Below are 14,937 nucleotides of genomic sequence, written 5' to 3'. Positions count from 1 at the left end.
CTGACATTGAAACATGCAGAATAACATGGAGACTTCAGTGTTCACATTGGCACATTTGCAGAACAAAGCGTGCAAAATGATTGCTGCTGGAATCGCGCTATTGCAAATAGAGGTAAGCATTCTTGAAAATACCATTCCCCAAGTCTTCAGCGATGTTATAGCCAAATCGCACTGCCGAAACAAACTTTATACAAGAACTACCTGTTACTGACTGGGTTGGATCTGTCCTGCATTTTTGAGTACAGGGATCACTTGGACAATTTTCTGCATTGTGGGGTAGATGTCAGTTTTGTAGCTGTATTGGAACAGCTTGGCTACGGTTGCAGCAAGTTTTGGAGCACAAGTCTTCAGTACTAATTGGCAGAATATGGTCAGGTCCATAGCCTTTGCAGTATTCTTTAAAAATGGCATAAAGTACATGAGCAAGGACATTATGGTGAACCTGCATAAGGCACTAGTTGGAGGTCATCTGCATATAAAGGTCTAGAGTTCTGGCGGGTGGGTGGCGCAACATTTCAGGATGCATATGAACACATTGGAGAAGGTAAAGAAGAGGTCTACAAAAATGACTTTTCTCACCTCTGGAACCAGTTATGAAATAGACTGGAGAAATTGACTGGTTTCCTCAATTGACTGGTTTCCTCAGCCAGAAGACTAAAAAGGAGATTTGATTGACATTTTCAAAATTGAGGGGTCTAACAGAATACATAGGTGCAAGATATCCTGCTTTCAAATAATCAGAATCAAGAGGGCACAAATTTAAAGTGATTTACAAAAGTAGTAAATGTGATGGAGAAAAAAACGTTTTCACAGAGTTGTTTGGTTCCAGAATGCACTGCCTGGAAGTGTCGCAGAGACAGTTTCAATTGAGGTATTACTACATAAAGCTTGAAAATATCTACTTATGTGTTCAAACACAAGCAAACAAAAAAAAAAGACAAGAGAAAATTTAAGTAGCTTCTGCCTTAAGTTCTGGAGAGGAGGGAAGTGGAGAAATGAGCAAGCATTATTTACATCTTCAATAAAATATATCTTTGATAAGGCTACCATTTTCTTTTGTAGCACCTCACAATGAGAAATTCCTCCTTGCAAATATATCTTGGATTTTCCTGATCAATATGACAGAGTTTGTTGCAATTAAACCAACTGGACAAACTAGATATGAAGATTTCTTTTACTTAAGTTGATTAAGTTTCTTTTTAAAAATAATAGCATCATACTGTAGTCTTAGAGTTTATTTTAAAATTAAAAGATTAACAATTCTACTGTCTTAATATTCAGTAATGTTTAAAATCGAGATTTGAGAAGAGAATTCAACTGAGGCAAATGACTTTTCAAATAGCAGATTCTGCAACTTAATAAAAGAACTGCTGTACTCAAAACAAACACCATCTTTCAACAGATGTTTATTGTCCTTCTCTGCTCAATTCTAACAGAACAAACCTCTGCACATAAAGACCATAAGATATTGGAAATGAAACTGGGCCATTTAGCTCAGAGTCTGCTGCGCCACTTGCTGATGGCTGATATATTTTTCAACCTTATTCTCCTGCTTTCTTTTGATCCCCTTACTAAATCAAGGATCACTATCTTAAATACACTCAATGACTTTGGCAATGAGGTCCAAAGATTCAACTCCCTCTAGATGAAGAAACCCCCATCTGATCTCAGTTCTAAAGGATCATCCCTTCACTCTCTAGTCCTAGCCTCTCCTAAGAGTAAATATCATGGCCAGTTAAGGTATTTCTTCTTCATTATTCCAAACATGATCTCTTGAAAAGCTTATTAAGTAAATAAGATGGCTAAGATGACTGCTAAGAGGTTAACTTCACAGACAGATTATCTCCAAAGTCCAGAATCCTAACTGAATCTTCATTGTAGGGACACATCCTTGAATGGACATACCTTGATGGCACCCCTTGTAGAATTCACATGTGTCATTGGAGTAAATTTACTGCAAAGATTGGGGTAAATTTCCATGTTGTCAAGTTTCAACTTAGCAAAAAACTGATGAGATTAGTTATCCACAAGTATGAAAGGCCACAACTTATTTCCTACCGTGTAATGATTTCTTGAACTTGCAGACCAATATGGTTAGGAAATATCAGTATTGGTCATTGTGTGGCTGAAACCAGCTACAGATCAAATGTTCTGATTTAAAGATCCAGTAATGAGCTGGGTAGCTTGCAAAAGATCATCACAGCCACAATGCCTGTAGAAAAGGCAGTGTTCTTGATGTCTTTTAAAGGTGGTGGAGGCTGTATTTAATAACATCTCAGTCTGATTTGCCAAATCTACTTATAAATAAACTGCATCTCCTAATTTTAAAAAAAGTAGGCAACTTCATGATATACTGAACATTTATCTCCGAGAAAATCCTGCAATAATGCTGATATTTAAACTACAATAAAAATGTGAAAGACTTCCTCTGACACCAGACTTTCAAAGATTGTTTTCCTACAAACAAGTTATTATATATGAACTATTCTTTTGTTTATAACTTATAAAGTCCTTTATTTTCATGTGGGAGTCAGTTAGCTGGTTTGTGATGCAGAGTTATACCAATGGTTTCAATTTCTGCACCAACTGAGGTCACTATGAAGGACTCACCTTCTCAACCTCTCTCTCCCCTTGCCCGAGATATGGTCACCCTCAGGTTAAATCACCCCAAGCTGGCTCTGTCTAATGAGAGAGCAGTCCTATGGTTTGGTCAGACTGTGGTGACTTTACCTTTTACCTTAATTTCTGAGCAGGCAATGATGTTCTCATCCATATGCTGTCCTTGGATAGGCTGGAGGTTTGGAATGCATTGTCAAATAAGTTTTATTGAATTGTTTCAGTACATCATTAATGGTAATGAACATTCTGAAGAAACATCCAAAACTGCTTTCTCTCCACAGCTTTTGCCAGACCTGCTGAGCTTTCCCAAGATTTGTTGCCTGGTTGAATGTAATGGTAGGAGAAGTGAGAGACGTGCTGAGTTGTTGCAGATTGGTAGAATAAAATTTTCCTGTAATTGAGGTTTACAAGCAACTAATGGATGCCAACTTGAGTTGCTTGATTGATTCTGAATACGTCTAATTTATCATGTCAGTTATAACACACACAATTGAATATATCCTCATGCTGATGATGGCAGCCTGCTACCACAAGAGTTTTGCAGTGGTCGCTCCATTGTCAATACTTCTGCATCAGACGATGATCAGGAGGTAGATTTTTCTCTCAAGATGAACTTATCATTTAGTGCAGAGCCAAATTGGCAGCTCTATCCTTTAAGACTTGGCTAGCTAGATCAGTAGTGATGACTGGAGAGATGAACATTGAAGCCCACCACCTAGATTGCATTCTGAACTTTGGACATTAAAACAACAAAAGACTATTAACTGTAGATAATCAATCATAGCAGACTATTACTTCAAAAGGTGCTCTCTATACACAGATAAATACTATATTCCTAAATCTCTACACATTTGATTTACCTATAAATGAACTGCCAATACAGCTTGTTGCAATTGACTCCTTGATATCTTTTTTGAATTAATAAAAAAGATCTATGTAAATTCTAGTGTATTGCTTTAGTTGAAAATGCAGTAGGCAATAGGTAATGGCATATAGTGGAATTTGAATTCAAAAATAATCTGGAAATAAGATTCTAATGATGATCTTAACATTGTCAAATGTTAAGAAAATCCCAGTTGCTTCACTAATGTCTTTGGGGAAGGATATCTACCATCCTCACCTGGTCTGGCGTACATGTGACTCCAGGCCCACAGCAATATACTATCTACCTATCACCTTCCACCAGCCCCAACTCCACCCTCCAATTTATCTCTCAAACTACATCCCCCTCTCCCCCGATATTCCTGATGAAGGGATTACGCCTGAAACATCGATTCTCCTGCTCTTTGGATGCTGCCTGACTTGCTGTGTTTTCCACGTGCCATATTTTTCAACTCTGTTCGTCAGCATCTGCAGTTCTCATTTTCTCCTTGACTCTTAACTGTCCTCTGGGCTGTTAGGTATGGGCAATAAATGCCGCCCAACCAGTGACACACACATTCTTTGGATTTGGACCTCAAAAATTGTGAACTTTGGATAAGGGACAAAAGTGAACAACGCTTAAATGAGAAGAATCATATGGATAATGGATACTTTGCTTAAATCATAAAAGGAAAATTAAAACTAAGAAGCCAAAAACAATCCTAGTTCAGCAGGAAATACGTAGATAAATAAGCAACAATTTATGACTCAATCAAAAAGTCTCAGATAGATGTAATCCTCTGTATTTGTGTATAGTTTTCCTCTAACATGTTAAATTTGTGACTACATAAGCAACAGAAGAAACATTCATGGACTGAATTTGAACCCAGTTCGAGGTGAAAGACCAGTGGTTATCTCATTGCTTCAACCAATACACATTTTTATACAAGGACTGTACAGGTTTCCAGACAAAAGAGGATATGCTGATTGACTGTGGCCACGTGCAATATTAAACCCCTGTATACACAATTTAAAGAGGTGAGATATGGTGCACATGCTTCTGGGTTAGATAGTTGTGGATTAAAGACCTACTCCAGAGACTGGCATACAAAAATATAAGCTGGCACTTCTGTACAGTACTGAAGCAGTGCAGGATTAAAGAAAGCACCATCTTGCAGCCAAGACTTTTTGTGGCATGGCAGAGAAAGACATGTCCACAAACAAATGCTATTAGTTTCATCTCTATATTCCAGATCTTCTGCACTGTCTGATCTCTTCAGTCTATATCGGGTTTTACAACCTTTCAAAGCTTACTATTATCTTCCTCATAACTACCATTAGTACAAAAATGTATTATATCACTTTAAATTAAAGTAATGACTGTATGTTTATAGTTGTACCTTAATTTATATCCAGGTGAAAAACTGACATGAAACCTCACTGTGATACAGACTGTCAGTACACAAATTCTCTTTTTTTTAAAAAGGACTTGGTCGATTCTCCAGATGACCTCTTAGGCTACAGAACAATCCTATGTTCCAAGGATTGATAAACAACAGATCCTAAAAAGGATAACTTGCAGAGTTAAAGTTAGTGCTTTTTCCTCAAGATGGCAGCAGAGTTTTTATTTGGGGGGGGGGGGAAGGAGGGTGCTGAGCCTGGGGCCTGTTCACTCTTGTTGGCTTGCTTTCTTTCTTTCCTCCCCACCTCTTTTTACTTTTGCTTTTTTTTTCCTCTCTCCTTTCTTAGTTTTCTCTTTAAGCCTGGAAAGTTGAGGATGAAGTAGGCAGCAGTGACAACAAGATGAGCCAGACACAGGTCCCCCCCTAGCCCAGGGTTTCCTGTCGATAAAGGAACAGGTCCCAGACCAAATCTCCAGGCCCAGCAGTGCTGGCTGGGCTGAGGCTTCAGGTTTGCACCTAGGCCTGGGTGCCTGAAGGAGGAGAAAGGCAGTCTCAGCCTGACGTGGGGGTTTCCCTGTGTGGAGATCTCATCCCTGTGGAGGTCTTCTTCGTCTTCAGCATCCAGGTATTCTAGTGTTCTGGCAGATGATCTCATCCATGAATGGCAGTCTTCTTTCAGATGTGGGAGTTTAAAGAGAGTTTAAGGGTTACTGCGGATTATATCTGCCATAAATGCTGTTGGATACGAACCTTATCATTTCGAGTGGATCGGTTGGAGAGACAGATAGAAGCGATGAGGAATTTGCAACATCAACAGTATGTGATGGATGGCAGTTATAGGAAGGGGGAAAGTCTCAGATACAGTCACATAAATGGGTTAACTCCAGGAAGGATAAGAGAGGTAGGCAGCTAGTGCAGGAGTCTTTTGTGGATATACCCATTTCAAACAGGTATGCTGTTTGGAAAATGGATTCTCAGGGGAACGTAGCACGAACAGCCAAGTTTCTGGTATTGAGACTGGCTCTAATGCAACGAGGGGTACATCAGCTTCCAAGAGATCAATTGTGTTAGGGGATTCTGTAGTCAGAGGTACAGACAGACGTTTCTGTGGCCAGCAGAGAAAAAGCAGAATTGTGTGTTGTTTCCCTGGTGCCAGGATCAAGGATGTCTCAGAGAGGGTGCAGAATATTCTCACGGGGAGAGGGGCTAGCAGGAGGTCATTGTCTACATTGGAAGGGAAAAGGTTGAGATTCTGAAGGGAGATTACAGAGAGTTAGGCAGAAATTTAAAAAGGAGGTCCTCAAGGGTAGTAATATCTGGATTACTCCCAGTGCTACGAGCTAGTAAGGGCAGGAATAGGTGGACAGAGCAGATGAATGCATGGCTGAGGAACTGGTGTATGGGAGAAGGATTCACATTTTTGGATCATTGGAATCTCTTTTGGGGGAGAAGTGACCTATACAAGAAGGACGGATTGCACCTAAATTGGAAAGGGACTAATATACTGGCAGGGAAGTTTGCTAGAACTGCTTGGGAGGATTTAAACTTGTAAGGTTTGGGGGGGGGGAGGTGGGGGACCCAGGGAGATAGTGAGGAAAGAGATAGATCTGAGACGGGTACAGCTGAGAACAGAAGTGAGTCAAACAGTCAGGGCAGGCAGGGACAAAGTAGGACTAGTAAATTAAACTGCATTCATTTCAATGCAAGGGGCCTAACAGGAAAGGCAGATGAACTCAGGGCATGGTTAGGAACATGAGATTGGGACATCATAGCAACTACGGAAACATGGCTCAGGGATGGGCAGGACTGGCAGCTTAATGTTCCAGGATACAAATGTTACGGGAAGGATAGAAAAGGGAGGCAAGAGAGGAGGGGGGAGTGGCATTTTTGATAAGGGATAGCATTACAGCTGTGCTGAGGGAGGATATTCCTGGAAATACATCCAGGGAAGTTATTTGGGTGGAACTGAGAAATAAGAAAGGGATGATCACCTTACTGGGATTGAATTATAGACCCCCCCAATAGTCAGAGGGAAACTGAGAAACAAACTTGTAAAGAGATCTCAGCTATCTGTAAGAATAATAGGGTAGTTATGGTAGGGGATTTTAACTTTCCAAACAAACATCGACTGGGACTGCCATCGTGTTAAGGGTTTAGATGTAGAGGAATTTCTTAAGTGTGTACTAGACAATTTTCTGATTCAATATGCGGATGTACCTACTAGAGAAGGTGCAAAACCTGAATTGCAAATCTTCCCCTGCCACCGCAGGAATTGCAAACTACCTGGTCAGGACCACCCCCCCCCTACAACCCACCCTCCCATCCTGGCACCTTCCCCTGCCACAGCAGGAATTGCAAAACCTGCACCCATTTATTATATCCGTTGCTCCTGATGCACTCTCCTCTACATTGGGGAGATTGGACGCCTCCTAGCAGAGCACTTTAGGGAACATCTCCGGGACACCTGCACCAATCAGCCACACCGCCCTGTGGCCCAACATTTCAACTCCCCCTCCCACTCTGCCGAGGACATGGATGTCCTGGGCCTCCTTCACCGCCGCTCCCTCACCACCAGACACCTGGAGGAAGAACGCCTCAACTTCCACCTCGGAACACTTCAACCCCAGGGCATCAATGTGGACTTCAACAGCTTCCTCATTTCCCCTTTCCCCACCTCACCCTAGTTCCAAACTTCCAGCTCAGCACTGTTCCCATGACTTGTCCTACCTGCCTTTTCCACCTATCCACTCCACCCTCCCCCTTGACCTATCACATTCATCCCCTCCCCCACTCACCAATTGTACCCAATGCTACTTTCTCTCCACCCCCACCCTCCTCTAGCTTATCTCTCCACCCTTCAGGCTCTCTGCCTTTATTCCTGAAGGGTTTTTGCCCGAAACGTCGATTTTACTGCTCCTCGGATGCTGCCTGAACTGCTGTGCTCTTCCAGCACCACTAATCTAGAATCTGGTTTCCAGTATCTGCAGTCATGGTTTTTACCAAAGTGAAAAACTTGACCTACTCTTGGGAAATAAGGCAGGGCAGGTGACTGAGGTGGAAATGTGTTGCTGGAAAAGCGCAGCAGGTCAGGCAGCATCTAGGGAACAGGAGAATCGACGTTTCGGGCATTAGCCCTTCTTCAGGAATGAGGGAAGTTGGTCCAGCAGCATCTTTTATCTTAGCCTGCTGGACCAACTTCCCTCATTCCTGAAGAAGGGCTAATGCCCGAAACGTCGATTCTCCTGTTCCCTAGATGCTGCCTGACCTGCTGCGCTTTTCCAGCAACACATTTCCATCTCTGATCTCCAGCATCTGCAGACCTCACTTTCTCCTCAAAGGTGACTGAGGTGTCAATGGGGGAGCACGTTGGGGCCAGCGACCATAATTGTACTCGTTTTAAAATCGTGATGGAAAAGGATAGACCAGATCTAAAAGTTGAAGTTCTAAATTGGAGAAAGGCCAATTTTGACGGTATTATGCAAGAACTTTTGAAAGCTGATTGGAGGCAGATTTTCGCAGGTAAAGGGATGGCTGGAAAATGGGAAGCCTTCAGAAATGGGATAACAAGAATCCAGAGAAAGTATATTCCTGTCAGGGTGAAAGGGAAGGCTGGTAGGTATAGGGAATGCTGGATGACTAAAGAAATTGAGGGTTTGGTTAAGAAAAAGAAGGAAGCATATGTCAGGTATAGACAGGGTAGATCGAGCTAATCCTCAGAAGAGTATAAAGAAAGTAGGAGTATACTGAAGAGGGAAATCAGAAGGGCAAAACGGGGACTGTGGAAAAGGATATGGAAGATGGTGACATCTTACAAAATGTCCATATTACAGAGGAGGAAGTGCTAGATGTCTTGAAATGGGTAAAGGTGGATAAATCCCCGGGACCTGATCAGGTGTACCTGAGAACTCTGTGGGAAGCTAGAGAAGTGATTGCTGGGCCTCTTGCTGAGATATCTGTATCATCGATAGTCACAGGTGAGGTGCCAGAAGACTGGAGGTTGGCTAACGTGGTGCCACTGTTTAAGAAGGGCGGTAAGGACAAGCCAGGGAACTATAGACCAGTGAGCCTGACGTCAGTGGTGGGCAAGTTGTTGGAGGGAATCCTGAGGGACAGGATGTACATGTATTTGGAAAGGCAAGGACTGATTCGGGATAGTCAACATGGCTTTGTGTGTGGGAAATCGTGTCTCACAAACTTGATTGAGTTCTTTGAAGAAACAACAAAGAAGATTGATGAGGACAGAGCAGTAGATGTGATCTATATGGATTTCAGTAAGGCGTTCAACAAGGTTCCCCATGGGAGACTGATTAGCAAGGTTAGATCTCATGAAATACAGGGAGAGCTAGCCATTTGGATACAGAACTGGCTCAAAGGTAGAAGACAGAGGGTGGCGGTGGAGGGTTGTTTGTCAGACTGGAAGCCTGTGACCAGTGGAGTGCCGCAAGGATCGGTGCTGGGCCCTCTACTTTTTGTCGTTTACATAAATGATTTGGATGCGAGCATAAGGAGGTACAGTTAGTAAGTTTGCAGATGACACCAAAATTGAAGGGGTAGTGGACAGCGAAGAGGGTTACCTCAGATTACAACAGGATCTGGACCAGATGGGCCAATGGGCTGAGAAGTGGCAGATGGAGTTTAATTCAGATAAATGCGAGGTGCTGCAGTTTGAGAAAACAAATCTTAACAGGACTTATATACTTAATGGTAAGGTCCTAGGGAGTGTTGCGGAACAAAGAGACCTTGGAGTGCAGGTTCATAGCTCCTTGAAAGTGGAGTCGCAGGTAGATAGGATAGTGAAGAAGGCGTTTAGTATGCTTTCTTTTATTGGTCAGAGTATTGAGTACAGGAGTTGGGAGGTCATGTTGAGGCTACATAGCACATTGGTTAGGCCACTGTTGGAATATTGCATGCAATTCTGGTCTCTTCCTATCGGAAAGATGTAGTTAAACTTGGAAGGGTTCAGAAAAGATTGATAAGGATGTTGCCAGGGTTGGAGGATCTGAGCTGCAGGGAGAGGCTGAACAGGCTGGGGCTGTTTTCCCTGGAGCGTCAAAGGCGGAGGGGTGACCTTATAGAGGTTTACAAAATTATGAGCGGCATGGATTGGATAAATAGGCAAAGTCTTTTCCCTGGGGTCAGGTAGTGCAGAACTAGAGGGCATAGGTTTACGGCGAGAGGGGAAAGATATAAAAGAGACCTAAGGGGCAACGCTTTCACACAGAGGGTGGTACGTGTATGGAATGAGCTGCCAGAGGATATGGTGGAGACTGGTACAATTGCAACATTAAGAGGCATTTGGATGGGTATATGAACAGGAAGGGTTTGGAGGAATATGGGCCAGGTGCTGGCAGGTGGGAGTAGATTGGGTTGGGATATCTGGTCAGCCTGGACAGGTTGGACCAAAGAGTCTGTTTCCATTCTGTACATCTCTATGACTCTATGAGGCTTCCAGACTCGAAGCCAGGAGCCCGGCATGCAGTCTCATCCTGGTGTGTCTTAAGGATATTCCATTGTTCCGAAGTCAACTTTCTCTGAGCCCAGGAGTCGTTAACTGAACTGTGATGAACTTGGTGTTAAATTTTACTTTTTTAAAAAAAAATTGTATGATTTCTATCATTGATGTAGGTGCCATGATAGGGGGACTTAAAACTTTTCACTGATTTTTCATGTAAAAGCATACATAATAATACATTTCTATTGTATTCTAGTTACAACGATGAAAGAACACAGTCTGATCTTGATAATTTACATTTCTGTGGGAGGTGAACTAATGCCTGATTGTCTATTTTCCTAAATTGCAATCATACTGAGTTAATTATACTAATGTCTATTTTATTATTCAAAGTAGATTTTGATATAAGCTTGGTTTCTGTTGCTTCTGTGATTTATTTCACTACAACTAAATAGTTATTAATCTCATGCGAGTGCAAAAGTGATAGAGAATTAGTTAATTATAGAGGGGAATGAGACCAAAGGGTTGAATGCCAAAAGGAGAGAATGCAAAGAAAACTAATAGTTGAAGAGTTGTCTCCTTTCCCCTCACACAGTAGTAGGTCAAGAATTTTTGGCTGGTTACAATTCAAGTAAGAACTAGTACGAGCAACAGGTTTGTATAAACTCATTGCTCAGAATGAATACTGGATTGAGTGAAGGTGCATGGGTCATGTGCCATACCCTTCCATTAATGTTTTACATAGATTTAGTTCCTTCACTTCCATTTCAGACAATAGACAGCAAGATTCTGTCACAGCCACAATCCATTGCCTTCTTTCTTCTCCTACCCTGCTCTCCTCTTGGAGGTCTTCATCAACAACATACAGTGCCATGGTTTTCTTTGGTCATCCCAATCTTCCTTGGTGATATCTACTGCCAAATTGGCAGGGCATGCAGAAGAGGTGTCCTGCCACCATCGATCATTGCTTCACCACGATGTTCTGCAGGTCTCTCTGACCAGTCCTCTATAGCATTTCTTCATTGGGTATCATATGTAGAGGCTGCAGTACAAAAGTATTACACTGACGGTGATGAAAGATGCCAGCTTGAGTGAGAGCTTTGCTGTTCTCTTCCATATTTCACTCCCATAGATTGCTGTTGGTATTAGCAATGGCACGCAGAGTAGCTGCTTCAAGGCCTTTTTGATGTTGTTGGATGCCCACATTGGGTGGAGCCGTTGGGAGACCAATGCTCCTTTGTCAAATCTTGTTTTGATATCAATCTCGATCATCCTCCAGAGGAGCTATTCCTTCCTAGGTGGAGGAAGTGGTTGACATCCTCAAAGTTTTGTACTAATTGGAAGTGGCTTTATTGCTATCTAATTACAATAATATGTACTTTGAAGTACAGTATAAATCAAAAGGCTGGTGGCCAGGTCTTGGAGCTACCATGATTTTTCAGCCAGCAAAGCAAATGTGGTCTGCAGAACTAGAGTCCATGTGTTGGACACAATGGTATTGCCACAGAACACCAAAGACTGCATCTACAATCCCCTTCTTCACAATGAAATCAATAACAAAAAGGAAAAGAATGGAAAAGATTGATTATCATCATAAAAATACCACAAGACGGCTTTTGCCCGAAACGTCGATTTTGCCTGTCCTCGGATGCTGCCTGAATTGCTGTGCTCTTCCAGCACCACTGATCCAGAATCTGGTTTCCAGCATCTGCAGTCATTGTTTTTACCTACAATGAGGCCAGTACTGGTCTCAGCAAAACTGCTGAAATTGTCATATAAGGCAATGAAGATGTTAATAATACCATTCGGGGATGCCACACTGGTTGTAATAGATTAACAGAATATTTTGTTGATAGATTTTGAAGAAGGCTTTTGATAGCTTCTATGTAGGTGTTTACAAATGGCTTCCAAGTTCTGCCTTGTGATATATAAAGAATGACGTATGAAGATATACTCACTGAACAATCAGCCTGAAAATCTGCCTGTACTTCACAAAGGGTTCCATCTATTTCTGAAGTAAGTCTGTTAAGGAGCACTTTGGTGAAGACCTTGCTAATTACAAATAGCAGTGTTACAACTCTGCAGTAGTTGTAATCAATGTTTCCCTTTTTTAGTAGCTTGACAATTGTTCCTCACCTCCAGTTTTCTGGGGTATTTTCAGCAGTCCAGTCCTTGTGGAAAAGGTGTGCGAGGTACATCTTAACTATGTTCTTGCCATGTTTCAACAGATCTGCTGTTAACTCATCAATCCCAGAACACCTCCTGCTCTTCACACTCTTGCTGGTTCTTTTGACATCTGACATTGTCATTTCTTGCAGACTAGGAGAAAGTGAGGACTTGCAGACGCTGGAGATCAAAGCTGAAAAATGTGTTGCTGGAAAAGTGCAGCAGGTCAGGCAGCACCCAAGGAGCAGGCGAATCGATGTTTCAGGCATAAGGGCAAATGAAGAAGGGCTTATGCCCGAAACATCGATTCTCCTGCTCCTTGGATGCTGGAAAAGCGCAGCAGGTCAGGCAGCAACACATTTTTCATTTCTTACAGGCTGGCATTCAGCTTCTAAACATCAATTCTGTCAAACTTAAACATGGAGTGAGGTTGGATAGATCAAAAATCTCCCAAAAGCATTTTATCAACCTCATCTCCAGCTCCTTGTCAGTCAAGCAGCATCCTGTTGTCCTTCCGTAAATCAGCTCCTGTACAGCATCTTGGAGTCAAAGCCGGGCCCAAGCCAAGTTGGGAAGGAGGAGCATTGGGCATGTGGCAAGAACCCCACCCTTTAAAAAGCCATCATCACTGCAGAAAGAGCAAGTAGCAGAGTTCAATCCCTAATGTCTGCCACTTTAAGTTCAAATAATTCCAAAACACTTGAGTTACAAATGAAAAAGACATTTTCACCCCTTGTGCAATACGGCAATGAATGTTACAGATGAAAGTATTGAGAAAAATCAATTTTAAAACAATTCAGATTCTCTCCTTCCTGAATAATCTGTAACTGAACAAATGCTGTGTATTTAGTACCATTCAATGACGTTAAACCAGACCGTCAGTGTAGGATAAACATAGAAGAATGAGATTTCAGATCATAAACAGTAATAAGCAACAAATAAGCATCCTCACTTGAAGAATTAGACATCAAACTAAGCAATGCTTTTAAAGCCACATTGAGTGTCATTTACATGTTAAGAGTCTGTGTGACATTTTTTGAAGATATAAATTTATTTGTATTCTATCCTGAACGCACTTTTACCACACCCAAAATGGTCTTCACACCCGAATCTTCCACCAAGCTCTCAAAATGCTATAGTCTGAACAGAAATTTACGACTAGTATTTAGAAATCGCGTAATTTCATTAAAACGCTAACCTGATAAAGAACGAAACACTTTTCTTTACTCCCAAACGTTTGCTGAGTTTTAAATACTTTTTCCTGGCTACTCCATCCGCCATTTAAAACCGTCATTCGCGGACAACCAGCAATACCATTCCGCACAGAGGGGAGATTAGATAAACACACACAATTAGAAATGCAACTCCACAGCGGAAGATTTAGTTGTTTTTTAAATGTAAATTAACAGTTTTAAATGATTCTTTTGAAGAGACTTTTCAAAACGGTTCAACCTTTGTGAGGTATTATAACATCACATCCCCTCAATCACACAAGTTGCATTGCCCGGTTTCGGCGCCATTTTCATTAACGGTTTTTCACTTTGAATGTTTTTTGAGGGATTTTGTTTTATTGACACGTACTTTAGGGGGTTTTACTTCATGGAGTTTCAATCCAAATTATTCAAAATTACGAACTGGTTAAACGAATTCCTTGCTGCATGTTATAATTCCTTTTATTCACTAATGAGTCGTGGGTGTCTGGGTCAGTATTTATTGTCCACCCCTATTGCCCTTGAGAAGGTGGTGGTGAGCTGCTTTCTTGAAAGGTTGCAGTCCATGTGATTTTGATAAACCAACAATGTTGAGGGAGTACTATTAGGAGTTTGACCCAGTGATAGTGAAGGAACAATGGTATATTTCCAAGTCAGGGTAGTGAGTGCCTTGGAGGCGATGGTGTTTCCATGTATCTGCTGCCCTTTACCTTCGAGGTGAAAGTGGTGGTGTTTGGAAGATGCTGTTTAAATGAGCGTTGGTAAATTTCTGCAGTATGTCTTGGATGTGAGAAACAAAAGCTCACTCACTTTAATAATTTCAGTCCGAGACGAATATCTGAATCAGCCGTTTATTTGTACACCTATAGGTGGGTGCTTTGTCTAATTACCAGGTAAGGCAATGACAAAATGCACACCAAATCCAACAAACTCTCAAAATTTATACAGTTTGAATCCCCATATTTTTCCTTATTCCATTGTTTGTTCCCTGCTTCGCTTACGTCACAGATTTCCTTAAGACTGATCCCACAACTTCTGTTTATCCTGTCTTGTCCGTGACAAACTCTTATCTCTGACTCCCATAAGGGTGTTTGACATCAGTCTATTGTAGATTATTGATTAGGCATACCTTTTCTTCTATCAGCATCTATTTCCATCCAGAGGCCACTTTGACCTCTTTAATTAGGGTTTGTTCCTGTGTCTCGGTGCAAGTGGGGAAAACAGA

General features: G+C 41.7%; 1 protein-coding gene across 1 annotated transcript in view; it reads right to left on the bottom strand.

The window, feature by feature from the left end:
• Positions 1-13,962, bottom strand: part of LOC122563051 (lamina-associated polypeptide 2, isoforms beta/delta/epsilon/gamma-like) — a 70,785-nt gene extending 56,823 nt beyond the window's left edge. The window contains exon 1 of the mRNA XM_043716390.2: positions 13,700-13,962. Within this exon, the coding sequence (XP_043572325.2) occupies positions 13,700-13,795 (96 nt within the window). The 5' untranslated portion in view covers positions 13,796-13,962. The remainder of the gene's footprint in view (positions 1-13,699) is intronic.
• Between the last annotated feature and the right edge of the window lie 975 nt (positions 13,963-14,937).

Source organism: Chiloscyllium plagiosum, unplaced genomic scaffold (genome assembly GCF_037043375.1).
Source record: "Chiloscyllium plagiosum isolate Xiang-an unplaced genomic scaffold, Cpla_swu_hap1 HiC_scaffold_26, whole genome shotgun sequence".
Classification (NCBI taxonomy): domain Eukaryota; kingdom Metazoa; phylum Chordata; class Chondrichthyes; order Orectolobiformes; family Hemiscylliidae; genus Chiloscyllium; species Chiloscyllium plagiosum.
Note: the sequence above shows the minus strand (reverse complement) of the source record. Positions and strands in the feature narration are given on the sequence as shown.